We start from the raw sequence: 13228 nt of genomic DNA, 5'->3' as shown, positions 1-13228 counted from the left end.
CAACAGGACAGGGTTAACTCACGTTCTAATGAGCCACTTTTACCCCGAGTACATGCGGGGGGAAGAAAAGAGGTCAGGGTGACGGCACCGGGCACAGGCCCAAATATGGATCCAGACGGGGCCTACAATGGGTCATTTGGGCTGGAATGGTAGCAGAGATACCACGACAGTGTGACAGGGGGTATAAGGGGGCACAGGCTGGCAGCCCCTCTTCCGGGGGAGGGGGTATTGAGGGGCAGAGGCTGGCAGCCCCTGCTCTGAGGGAAGGGGTATAGTGGGGCACAGGCTGGCAGCCCCTGCTCTGAGGGAAGGGGTATAGTGGGGCACAGGCTGGCAGTCCCTGCTCTGGGGGAAGGGGTATAGTGGGGCACAAGCTGGCAGCCCTTGGTCTGGGGGAAGGGATATAGTGGGGCACAGGCTGGCAGACCCTGCTCTGGGGGAAGGGGTATAGTGGGGCACAGGCTGGCAGACCCTGCTCTGGGGGAAGGGGTATAGTGGGGCACAGGCTGGCAGCCCTTGGTCTGGGGGAAGGGGTATAGTGGGGCACAGGCTGGCAGCCCTTGGTCTGGGGGAAGGGGTATAGTGGGGCACAGGCTGGCAGCCCTTGGTCTGGGGGAAGGGATATAGTGGGGCACAGGCTGGCAGGCCTGTTCTAGGGGAGGGGGTATAGTGGAGCACAGGCTGGAAGCCCCTGCTTCGGGGGCGGGGTTATAGCGGGGCACAGGCTGGAAGCCCCTGCTCCGGGGGTATAATGGGGCACAGGCTGGAAGCCCCTGCTCCGGGGGAGGGGGTATAGTGGGGCACAGGCTGGAAGCCCCTGCTCCGGGGGAGGGGGTATACTAGGACACAGTAACCGTACAATACACAAGAAGGCGGTCAGTCACGCTCTCATCATCTCGCCCATCTCCCGCCCGCTCACCTGCGTAGCTGCTGGCTCCGGCTCCCGGCTCCGCCGCTCGGTGCCCTCTGTCCTGTCAGGCGAGAGCTTGAGCAGCTTGCCTAGACGCGCCTCCACCACACCCAGATACCACGACTCCCGCGGTGTGATTGGCTCCCGGCGGCACCCGCCTCCTCTGTCACAGATAGGGGCGGGACCAAAACCCAGGTCTTTTCCGCAGCGCGGGCGACCACAGTGAGGCTTGGAACGCTCACGTGACGGGGCTTGACATTGAAGCTGCTAAGGCTGCGTTACCCCATTCATTCCATGCAGCAGAACTGCCGAGGCTTGTGCGGTGTGTGCGCTAGTTACCCTATCCAGTGGCAATAAGGACAATTATTACCACAAATAAACAGACTATTAAAAATCATAAGACCCTTCACTAGCATAAAGGATTCTTGAAGACCCTCTAAGCATGCAATGGGTTAAATCCCAACACCCTTTTTTTAATGGCACCACAACATGCCCATTGGGCCCCAGGATGCAGGGCGCCCCTGGGTTAATTGCTAAACCGCAACAGATAAATGCGGTGATGGGTGTGCGTACCTGCGCATGCGCAGACCCCCAGCTCTCCTGTTAGGGGGCACCCAATGCTTCAGTAATCAGACTGCCCAGCAGCCCCACACCTGGGACACCCGTCTGGTGCCGTCACGTGACGTGTCCCTCCAGCCACGTCCGCTGAGCCGGACACCCGGCAGCTAACAGAGCCGCCTTGGAAAATTTATAACTGTTGGCAGCAACATCTCTATGGTAACACAGCGGTGCCTAAAAACAACCAAAACTACCACTTTAATACAAAAAAAGGGTTCGGTCCCATTAGTCGATGACTGCGGATCTCTCCCCGGCGCTGGACGTTTGTCCCCGGATGAGTAGGGCATCCCGACGGCACAGGAGAGGCCGACGCCGGCTACCAAATACCTCCAGTCCGGTGTTGGCACCGCCCGCGCATGCTCCTATCGTCATCAGACGGGTTATTATTGTGGACACGAGTTTCCGGCTCTCTCGCTCTGATTTTTCCCTGGTTTTTTTGGCTTCACGTTTCTGTTTGTCGGATCTCCTGTTAACTGTTTTCGGGGTTAAACGTCCCCGTTTTCCGGCCATCTGCTCCTTTCAGCTGCTCTCTTCGTGGTCTCCTCTCTTGGCTCCCGGACCAGCTGCCAACGTGCGGAATAACACGCATCGTGAAACATTCCGCAGCCCGGGTCGGACCGGAGACAGTTACCCCGCAACGCACTGCCTGATGCTACGGAAACTACCCCGGTCCGGGATACGTCGACGAGCTCAGCGAGCGCCACCCGTGATGTTTTAGATCTTCTACGAAACTTTCCGTACCCGGCGCCAGTTCTCTTCCGATTATATCTCAATATTAGAACACGGCAAATAAATCTGTCATAATAGAAACCCAGAACCCGCCGGCAGATCGGCCCCATCCGGCCCCCGTCTAGTCGCCCGTTTCTCCCGCTGTAACCACTCAAACCTTAATCAGTCGTTGGTCTCGTCTTAGATTCAGGAGCCGTATATCTATCCCATGCATGTTTAATACCCTCACTGTATTACCCTCTACCACTTCTGCTGGGAGGCTGTTCCACTTACCTACCACCCTCAATAAAACACAAAAATGTAATATTTTAAGCATGCAGTCACAAAATCCACTAAAATAATAAAATCTAATCTAAAAGAATGATTTAGCAGCAAATGACATACTTTGGCTAAGCCGACCCCAAGCACTGCCGCCATTCTCAAAGCTAAGCACCGGGTTAGTACAAAATTTTCCCTCTTCCATCATTTTTTGCCGGGATTACCTAATTGTCATATGACACAAAAAGCCGGCACTGATTGGTTGCCGGAGACCCCAGGCTTCTTCCAAGTTTGTGTTAGTTTTTAAACCTTATTACATAAGTTATGGTGGGTAAAAGGTGATGGAAACCCTTCCACTTAAATTTAAGGGGTAGTAGAAGTATTATTAAACACTCATCTACAGACATCAGACAAGCCAGAAGGCTTGCTTTTCCCTCAGAAATCTTATGGTGCTTTCACAACCACAAGGGATTCTGGGTAGGCACATGCAAATTATTTGAATGTGCCCACCCAGAATCCCTTGTGGTTGTGAAAGCACCATAAGATTTCTGAGGGAAAAGCAAGCCTTCTGGCTTGTCTGATGTCTGTAGATGAGTGTTTAATAATACTTTTTAAACCTTGAAAGGGAAGAATAACCCTTCAGATCAGATAAGGATTCTTTAATGTACCAGAGGGGGCACTTAGTGGAACAGCCTCTTTAAACTGATTGATTTTGGGGGAGGATTTACTAAGCAAACAACTGCCCCCCCCCCTCGGTGTAAATGACATCATGTATTGTATGGAGACACAATGTATCTGAGCAGGAGACCTGCCACACCTAAGCAAACCTCTGGACAATAAACTATTGTTTGGGGTTATGTCGGGGGGGGGGGATTTACCCCAGGGCTCTGATTTATTTCGGGACCTGTTTAAATATCCGTGCGTTTAACAGCGACACGTTTCTGTGTTAATACAAAGTTCAGGTTGAGAGCATTTTTTCCTTTAACATTCCATTCATTCCAAGCGAGGTAAAAAAAAAAATAAAAGCAGCCGTACATCGGAGGTAAATATTCTTCTACCCCCCAACCCCCACATCACCCGTGGCACTTTCACCGGCGACACCAATTAACCTGACGTCTGTCTTATACAGATACTACGATAACAGGTCGCTGCCCCAGAGAGCTTACAATCTAAATCAGGATGGGATGAAGTAACAGGGGTATCCGACTCCTGAGAGTAACCGTCATGCGCGATCTGTGCTGAAAGAAGACAAGCAGCCGGGAGAAGCGTTTCGTTAACGGGTATAAAGAGTCACTTGTAGGCGTCTTAATAGTAAACGGAGCGTCTTTCCTTCCGTGCCGAGTCATGATTCAGAAGGAACAGCTTTCACAATCTGAACGAGCGGACGGACGGACGGACAGTTACAGGGAAACTCTGACTAATTTATTCCTCGGAGCTGATTATAAAGACATTTTCAGAAATCTTGCGCTGTTTCTTTTTTACCCCGGTTCTAGTTTTTGCCCCATAATATAATGCTTTCCGGAAGCTGCATATCAGCCGTTTGTATGATTCTCGCTCTGTTATCTGATCCCTGATCTACTAAACCCCCCGACTCCTTTTCATACTGCCTGTGGGGACCAATAGAATGACTTGGTCTTAATCACCAGGTAGACTAATGAAAGTCTATGGAGGAATTGACTAAATTAGCCTTGCCATAAAGCATTAGCTCAGTGTGGTGTTTCAGCCGGGAAAGTCACCCAAAATATCATCCAATATGTATACAGCACTAGGGGTTATTACTGTATACAGCGCTGGGGGTTATATTACTGTATACAGCGCTGGGGGTTATATTACTGTATAGAGCGCTGGGGGTTATATTACTGTATACAGCGCTGGGGGGTTATATTACTGTATACAGGGCTGGGGGTTATAGTACTGTATACAGTGCTGGGGGGTAATTACTGTATACAGCCCTGGGGGGTTATATTACTGTATACATCGCTGGGGGTTATATTACTGTATACAGCGCTGGGGGGTTATATTACTGTATACAGCGCTGGGGGTTATATTACTGTATACAGCGCTGGGGGTTATATTACTGTATACAGCGCTGGGGGGTTATATTACTGTATACAGCGCTGGGGGTTATATTACTGTATACAGCGCTGGGGGGTTATATTACTGTATACAGTGCTGGGGGTTATATTACTGTATACAGCGCTGGGGGGTTATATTACTGTATACAGCGCTGGGGGTTATATTACTGTATACAGCGCCAGGGGGGTTACATTACTGTATACAGCCCTGGGGGCCGTAAGCTTTAGGTGTCTTGTGTCACGCTATGTAACATACATGCCTGAAGCATAACTTTATGCAAAGTGGAAAGCGCTGGGGAATTTGTCTCACAGGTTACATTAGAACACATATTACATGAGCGCATATTACATGAGCGCGTTGCAATTTGTATCTCACATATGCAGCAAAACCTTATTAGTTGCAAGAACTCAGCCTGCTCATCCCCGGCACGAAACAGTCACTCACATTGTACCAACGCATTTCACCGACCTACCTAAACCTGTACCAAGAAAAAAAACTGCGCATAAAACACGATAAAAAATAAAAAAAAGAACAAAACCAGGTTGATAATAAAAAAATAAATAAAATAAATATGTAAACAGATCATTATAAACAGGGAAAAAATGTGGCCCCGGGACGGCGCGGCGGCGACTGACGAGTTTTTCCATCATTCCTCTATAAAATCCACAAAAATCAGTCCAGAACGGGCGGGACTTACACACGCCGCTACGGACTATGTATGCGCCTTATAAATAAAACAATATGGGAGATAATCCAAACATCTCCAAACTTTATGCTCCAATTAGTCCCATGACGTATTTCCGTCTCTTAAAATAATTCCCCCCAAGACGTCTCGGGACTTGAAGCTTCAGTAGCCGCGGACAACGCGTTTCGCGTGTCTTGGTTTCACGCTGAAGGACAGAGCCAAGGGCAAAGCCCGGCCGCGGTAAACGAGTCACCAACGCCCCATTAATATGTACCGCCGAGGGGCTCCGTGTTATTTCCACGTCGTGGCGGCAGATCTTCCCGATTCTCGCGCCCGGCTCCCCTTGAAGCCCGTGGCCTGTCCCCCCCGATTTCTCCCGTCGCGGTCGGATCCGTCAGCCTGAGCGGCTTCTTCATCGTACCTGCGGCAGAAACGGCAGATTATGCTGGATGTGAATCGGGAGAATCCATCAAATTCACAGAGTGGAACCCAAATACTTAACAATTTATAAAACACGGCAAAAAATATAAAGTAAAGACAAATTAAATATATTTACAGCAATCCAGCCGATCATTTCAGCAAAGATTTAAACAAACGTCCGATACAAAGAAAACATAAAAACCCAGAACCTGCCGGCAGATCGGCCCCATCCGGCCCCCGTCTAGTCGCCCGTTTCTCCTGCTGTAAAGACTCAAACCTTAATCAGTCGTCGGTCTTGTCTTAGATTCAGGAGCCGTATGTCTATCCCATGCATGTTTAATCCCCTCGCTGTATTACCCTCTACCACCTCTGCTGGGAGGCTGTTCTACTTATCTACCACCCTCTCAATAAAGATGGAGCGTGTGTTAGTGCGTATGAGTGTGTGATTTGTGTGTTTAAATATGTTGCATGTTGGCAAGGGGCAATGATGGCACAGACTAGCTGTTGAAGTTGGGGGGCCCGTGGTTTGTCGTTTCGCCCCTGGCAGTTAGAAAGACCTTGTTAGGTTTATCTAGCAGACCTAGATAACAGTTTCTGGGTTTTTTTCTTTTTTAAATGCACTTTTTCAATCAGGAAATTGCGACTCCGTCACAGGGAGATTATCATGCAGAACTTTGTTTTTGTTTTATAAAAGTTCTTAAAAATTCTTTTAATTCTAAAAATATTTAAAACATATTTTTTTTTTATTTCTTAAAAGTTTCCACAAGACTTGCAGGAGAGCCTCCTGTGTCCAAGAGCTTCTATCGCAAGAATGTTGGAGAGATGGAGGACCCTGGCCGACAATACAGTAATTTGGGGTCTGAAATGTTTGGCCCCCGCCTGAAGGATCAGCAATAGGGGGTTTGTTGCTTTAAGACGTTCGATCCGTAAAACTATCTGAATAGGAGAATAAAAAGAACGAATCCGATTGTAACTCACAGGATCTCGTAGCTCCCGAGCGCCTCCTTGGGGGGGACCTTATTCCACTTGGAGTCAGGGATCTCTCCGTTGGGCACCGCGATGTTCAGGGTGTCGTTGATGAGGTTGTATTTGAGAATGCGGTCGTTGGCCGTGCTGGAGGTGAGAGACGGCGACGCATTCACCTGCAGGGAAAAAAAATACATCGATTCCACCCCAAACCGCAAAGGAAAAGAAGGCGAGCGGATAACGTTTCCACTCCGTTATTGGAGAGGAAGCTATTGAGACGGACAAACGGATGTCAGGGGATTCCTGCGCATCCCGAGGGAAGGGGATTCAAGGACCGCGCGGAAAATGATGGCTTCAAATAGAAAACAAAGCGGAAAACACAGGCTTCGGGAAGCGGGGTTATCCTCCAAAGCATGTCTGCGTGCGTAATGGATAAAAGGAGAATAATAATAATAATAACGCCCACCATGTTATTTTATTACTAGCATCAGATTAAAAGCACGTTTTCAAAAATATTGCTCTGTTTTCTTTTTTAAGCCAGTTGTAGTTTTAGACTGAATAGCTCGGTCTTAATCACCAGGTGGACACTATGACTAATGAAAGTCTATGCAGGAACGGACTTCATTAGCATCGCCATAAAGCACCAGCTCAGCGTGGTGTTTAAGCTGGGGTTTATATTACTGTATACAGCGCTGGGGGGGGTTGTATTACTGTATACAGCGCTGGGGGTTATATTACTGTATACAGCGCTGGGGGATTGTTTTACTGTATACAGCGCTGGGGGGGTTATATTACTGTATACAGCGCTGGGGGTTATATTACTGTATACAGCGCTGGGGGGTTATATTACTGTATACAGCGCTGGGGGGTTATATTACTGTATACAGCGCTGGGGGTTATATTACTGTATACAGCGCTGGGGGGTTATATTACTGTATACAGCGCTGGGGGGTTATATTACTGTATACAGCGCTGGGGGGTTATATTACTGTATACAGCGCTGGGGGTTATATTACTGTATACAGCGCTGGGGGTTATATTAGTGTATACAGTGCTGGGGGTTATATTACTGTATACAGCGCTGGGGGGTTGTATTACTGTATACAGCGCTGGGGGTTATATTACTGTATACAGCGCTGGGGGTTATATTACTATATACAGCGCTGGGGGTTATATTACTGTATACAGCGCTGGGGGGTTATATTACTGTATACAGTGCTGGGGGGTTATATTACTGTATACAGCGTTGGGGGGTTATTACTGTATACAGCGCTGGGGGGGTTGTATTACTGTATATAGCGCTGGGGGGGTTGTATTACTGTATACAGCGCTGGGGGGTTGTATTACTGTATACAGCGCTGGGGTGTTATAACCATATACAGGGTCAGGGGTTACCGCTATAAAGGTAGATCCTGATGACCCCCCCGCCGCACAAATTCTCTGTAAATAACCCAGGACAGGTCTCGCACCTCGATAAGCCACGGCTTGAGTTTGTCATCAATGATGATGTCATAGCCATAACATTCGAAGCAGTGCTTGTCGTTATTCATTACAGGCTGAAAAAAGAAAGCAAAATAATTAAAAAAGAGGCATGGATCAGAATCTGCCCCCGGGGGGGGGGGGGTCTACACATAGAAAACAGCCCTTCCAGGAGTGAATAACCAGCATGTAAGATCAGACGGCTTCCGGGGTCCGCACGAGAACTCAGCGGGAAGACCCATCAGCTTCGGCCCTGCTGAGTTCCCAGTCCAGCCAGTGAAGGCCTCCCAGGGTCTAGTGAACTCGGCGCTTTCCGTTACGGCCCCCGAGGACAATGCCAGGTGTCCACGGAGCCGACGCATTTCTCCGGGGTCAGTAAATGAATGATTGGATTGGAGGGATTTGAGTCGTTAGAGGTTCTTACATACTTCTTATTCCTAAAGCCGATCCTGAGCAGGCGGAGGACGTCGTCCTTAAAGACTCGATGCTATTTATATATATATTTATAACCCTTTCCTATTTATAAGACTGAAGGACCCCTATAGAATTAATCCACTGGTTGCTGAGACTCAAACCTTAATCAGTCGTTGGCCTCGTCTTAGATTCAGGAGCCGTATGTCTATCCCATGCACTGTATTACCCTCTACCTCTTCTGCTGGGAGGCTGTTCCACTTAGCTACCACCCTCGGATTTTCCTATTTAGTTTATTTGTGGTCATATGACAGTTAGCTTTTACTTTATAACATTTCGCAAACTCCGTGTAAGGCTAGCTTTATCTGGCAGTAAACGAGGAGTGCGGTTACAGCGCCAGACTGTGATAACCGGAGCCCAGGCTAATAACACTCACTGGCTCCTCGGGGCTTTGGAATCACTTTTATTCCACCCAACTGGAACTTAACCCCTTTTATTCCAGATATACAAAGATATGTATACTTCTTATTCCCAGCCCCACGGCTCCAAATCCAGGGACCTCACCACCATAGCGCCACACCGCACGAAGCCAAAAAATCTTCACACCCCAAGTGCCCCCCATTTTAGGAACTCAGGCCATCTGTTGGGGCAAAATCTCTCTGTTCCTGATTTGTAACTCAAAGTGCTTTATTCACTAAACCAAGACTTCACTGCACATCGGGGCTGCAACTTACGATTATTTTTTCAATTAATTGGATAATAAAATAATATGCAAGTTTATAATTTAATCAACAAACTGGGCGTTAAAAATAAACAGCAGAATAAAAAAAAGTTAAAATTTCCATTAAAGTGTCACTGTGTTCTACACTTTTATCTCTTTATCACAGCGGCATTTCTCTAATCGCCTTCTCATTTCACGGACATAATAATAAAAGCTATATTTAAAAGGTACAGAAAAAAAGAAAAAGCCTGAATATAAGACTACCCTACAGGAAAAAAGTTTTACTAGTAAATATATATATTATTATTCAAAATCTTTTTCATATTTAATAAAAACTGTCTTTATTTCTTTTTATTTACCAACCTGCCCCCCCCCAGTTATGCACATCTAACCCCAGGCATGCCTTATACCCCCCTATATGCCACTCTGCCCACCAAAAACTGTAAAAAGCCCCATTTACCTGCAACCTGTGAACACACATCATACTTTTATTATACGTCTACTGCCACCTACTGGCCAACTCTATGAACTACAAAAACAAAATGCATTCTCTTATTTCTATAGCTCCAAGAATTCCCACAGAGCTTCTGACAGTCCCTACATCCACATCTGACAGAACTAGAACATTAGGCAAAGAAGGCTTGGCTCGCAGGCTTACAACCTAGAGTGTATTCTTGGGAAAACTGCACTGACACGATTATAGGCCGCACTTATTACCCCCTAAGAGAGAGAGCGAGCGACAAAAATACCGTTTTACTCTTTGTACTAAATGTGTCTTTTTCCATATCTTCCTCTTTCAGCTTTTTTTCTAGCCCCCCTCTACCCAGGAGCGTCTCTTAGCGGAAATCAGCCCTTACGATTCCGAAGGCAATTATTATCTCCCGACACGCAGCGAGACACGCAGCGAGACACGCAGCGAGACACGCAGCGAGACACGCAGCGAGACACGCAGCGAGACACGCAGCGAGACACGCAGCGAGACACGCAGCGAGACACGCAGCGAGACACGCAACTCACCGCCACGGCCTTCAGAGACTGCACGACAATCCAGTGAATCTCATCAAACAGTTTATCGGTCACCTCCCTGCCTCTCGTGCTCTCCAGGTACAGGCGCAGGTTACTCACCGTCCACTTCCCGCCGTGAACGTGGTTGTAATCATCCTGGTCAGGAGGAGAATATGTCGGGTGTCAGCAGAATCTGGACTGGGACAAATACACCCCCGACTGACCGGATTTAAATAAAAACATAAGTCTGGAAGAGCGCACTCCTTACTCCCCGTGCCCCAAGGTCCAGCGGCAGGAAGCAGAGAGAGATCTGCCCCAGTGAACCACGCGCCACTATATCAGCACTGATGGAGGGTATGGCGTATGGTGTAACACCTGCCACCACCGGCCGTGATACTGTGCGACACCAACAAACGGGTGCAGAAGATGCTTTGGAGCCACTTACCCCGTGCTTCTGAATGGCCACGTTTGTCAGATGCACAAACATATTGTCCAGCTCACTGGTGCTTGGGGTATACTTCACGGTACAGAAACGGCAGAACCCCAGCTTGTACCTTGGGAGAAAAAACAAACAAAGTCTGACGTGGTTGGCTGCGGCACAGAACAGAGCTGCCCTGAACCCACCTCCCAAAGCAGCGGGACACGTTAATGAGGACACGCCACATGTAAGTCACGTTAATACGGACGCCCCCCCCAGCAAGGTGAGGATTCAGGAAGCAGAAGAAGAACTCCTTACATGTAACACTTGAGCGGCCGATACGTTGTTACGAGGACATACAATCGCAGGTCGAATTTCTTTCCTCCAATCAGCAGCGGATTGTCGATGTATAAGGAGATGACGTACGCCTCCTTAGAAGACTGCGACACGAACCTGGATTGGAGATACACGAAACACTAAGTAACTATGCATACGCCTCAAATCTATCCAACGGAGCCATTTAATTAACTCTAATCAAAACCTGATCACACAAAATAGCAAAAAAAAGACATGTGGATGTCACTATTTCGATTGTAAGCTCCATGTTCCAATGGCACGTTGTGTTCACTGATCCAAGTTTAAGTTTAAAAGGCTGATTGATCGTTAGAAACCCTTTTGTAATTATGTTACAGCCAGAAATATCCTCTTTTGCATGAAAACCCCAAACTTTTCAAATGGTAATGTATATATTCAATCAGCTTTACAAACCAGGAAAAGCCCCCAATGGATCAATAATGGACTCACGAGGAGGTTTTGCTGTCTCTGGACCATTTCTTGATCTGGGACAGTTTGTTGATGAGGAATATTCCCTTCCCCTGGGCTTTTCCGCAGGGCTTCATTATCCACGTGCTCGATGGGTTCTTCCTGAATTCCTCCACAAACAGGTTGTAGTCAGCGGGAAGCATGAACGTGACGGGCACGAAATCTGCACACGGGAAGAGAGAGCAATAGAAACATTAGGGGAAGGAGAAATACCACGCTCACCGCATCTCTTTATCCCGCATTTTTCCCCATTTCTCAAAACATTACACATTCATGTTGGGGCATCTCTTAAAACTAGGTCAGAGGCTTAGATGTAATGCAAGGATGTTTTACTTTAACAAGAAGGTGGTAGATAAGTGGGACAGTCCCCCAGCAGAGGTGGTAGAGGGTAATACAGTGAGGGGATTAAACATGCATGGGATAGACATACGGCTCCTGAATCTAAGACGAGGCCGATGGCTGATTAAGGTTTGAGTCTTTAGAGCAGGAGAAACGGGCGACTAGACAGGGGCCGGATGGGGCCGATCTGTCGGCAGGTTCTGGGTTTCTACATAATGCGTCGGGTGCTTTTGGTGGGGGGTCCTTTTCAGACACCAGGTAGGAGCCGTCATGCCGCCACCACGTACCTAAATACAGGTATTTCCCGTTCTCGTCCTTTTCCGCAAGGGGGCTGCCTTCCTTTTCTTGCTCTTTTCTGTATCTTTTTATGTTTTTCACCATCAGGTCCTTCCTGGTCAGCTCGTAATGATTGGGGAAATGATTGACAAGCTGGTCGTCGGAAAGCCGGAAGCCGGTCTCCACGCTGAAGCAATTCCGGATGGTTTGGACGCTCATCCTAAAATCAAAAAATCATTTCATCTACTATACCGCTGCCATTACCATCACCCCCAGCCAAACAAACATTTTCCACCTGGCTTCCAGTAAATAACCTGGGATAACAAAAATTATCCTACAACCAGCGCAGGACTCCAAAGAGAAGAAGGCATCTTAAATGCCCCCCGGGAGGCAGAATGAAATATATTATTTAGAGTTACCGTGCAGCTTTATCACGTTAACGTATATCCATACCTGCGAACTGTCTTAATGAGCGGACCCTCAGACTCTTGAAATATTAACCCTTTAATAGCCCATCGTGAGGATTCAATGAAGTGACTCCCCAAATGGGTTACTCAAACGGCTCTAATACCGGTCGTCATGGAAACCTTGATTTGCCATTATTTAAAGATACACTTAATATATCAACCAATTACATACTGGGAGCAAAAACACCAACTGGGAGTCTGATATATGATCCCAGCAGGGGGAGAATAGGAAGGAGTCAGACTGAGTGACCCCCAGAATCTGCCCCTTCACCCTGAGACTGGGGCAAAACCCCTGAGAGTTCCCTGGTATGTTTACATGTAATAGTTACATTGAGGGGTATTTATTTACCAGTAGAAGTTCCAGTCGTCGCTCTCCGTCACCTGAACCCAGCCTCGCTTCTCAAAGTTATTGATAAGCACCGACTTCTCGATGTCCGTCACCCATTTCAGCTTCCCCGCCATGACCTGGAGAGAGAAAAACACGTATTAACTAACTGGAATAAAAACTATTTTGGCAAAAATCTGTAACCACCCCCTCTCATTTCATAGCTGCTGACTGCCCTGTTTTGGTTGACAGAGTCCTGATTAACATACTTACGCACACACTTCTGCCCTGACCTTGATTGGC

General features: G+C 47.8%; 1 protein-coding gene across 1 annotated transcript; it reads right to left on the bottom strand.

Annotated features, from left to right (window-relative positions):
• Window positions 1-5567: 5567 nt before the first annotated feature.
• Window positions 5568-13062, bottom strand: LOC149274894 (polyglutamylase complex subunit TTLL1-like). Its single transcript, XM_089505151.1, has 9 exons — window positions 12950-13062; window positions 12145-12353; window positions 11501-11681; window positions 11015-11149; window positions 10724-10832; window positions 10291-10434; window positions 8132-8218; window positions 6675-6838; window positions 5568-5697 (listed from the first exon to the last, which is right to left on the bottom strand). Exons 1-9 carry the CDS (start codon window positions 13060-13062, stop codon window positions 5568-5570), a joined length of 1272 nt encoding a protein of 423 aa, XP_089361277.1.
• Between the last annotated feature and the right edge of the window lie 166 nt (window positions 13063-13228).

Source organism: Sceloporus occidentalis, unplaced genomic scaffold (assembly GCF_023333645.1).
Source record: "Sceloporus occidentalis isolate IW3139 unplaced genomic scaffold, rSceOcc1.0.p SCAF_313, whole genome shotgun sequence".
Taxonomy (NCBI): domain Eukaryota; kingdom Metazoa; phylum Chordata; class Lepidosauria; order Squamata; family Phrynosomatidae; genus Sceloporus; species Sceloporus occidentalis.
Note: the sequence above shows the minus strand (reverse complement) of the source record. Positions and strands in the feature narration are given on the sequence as shown.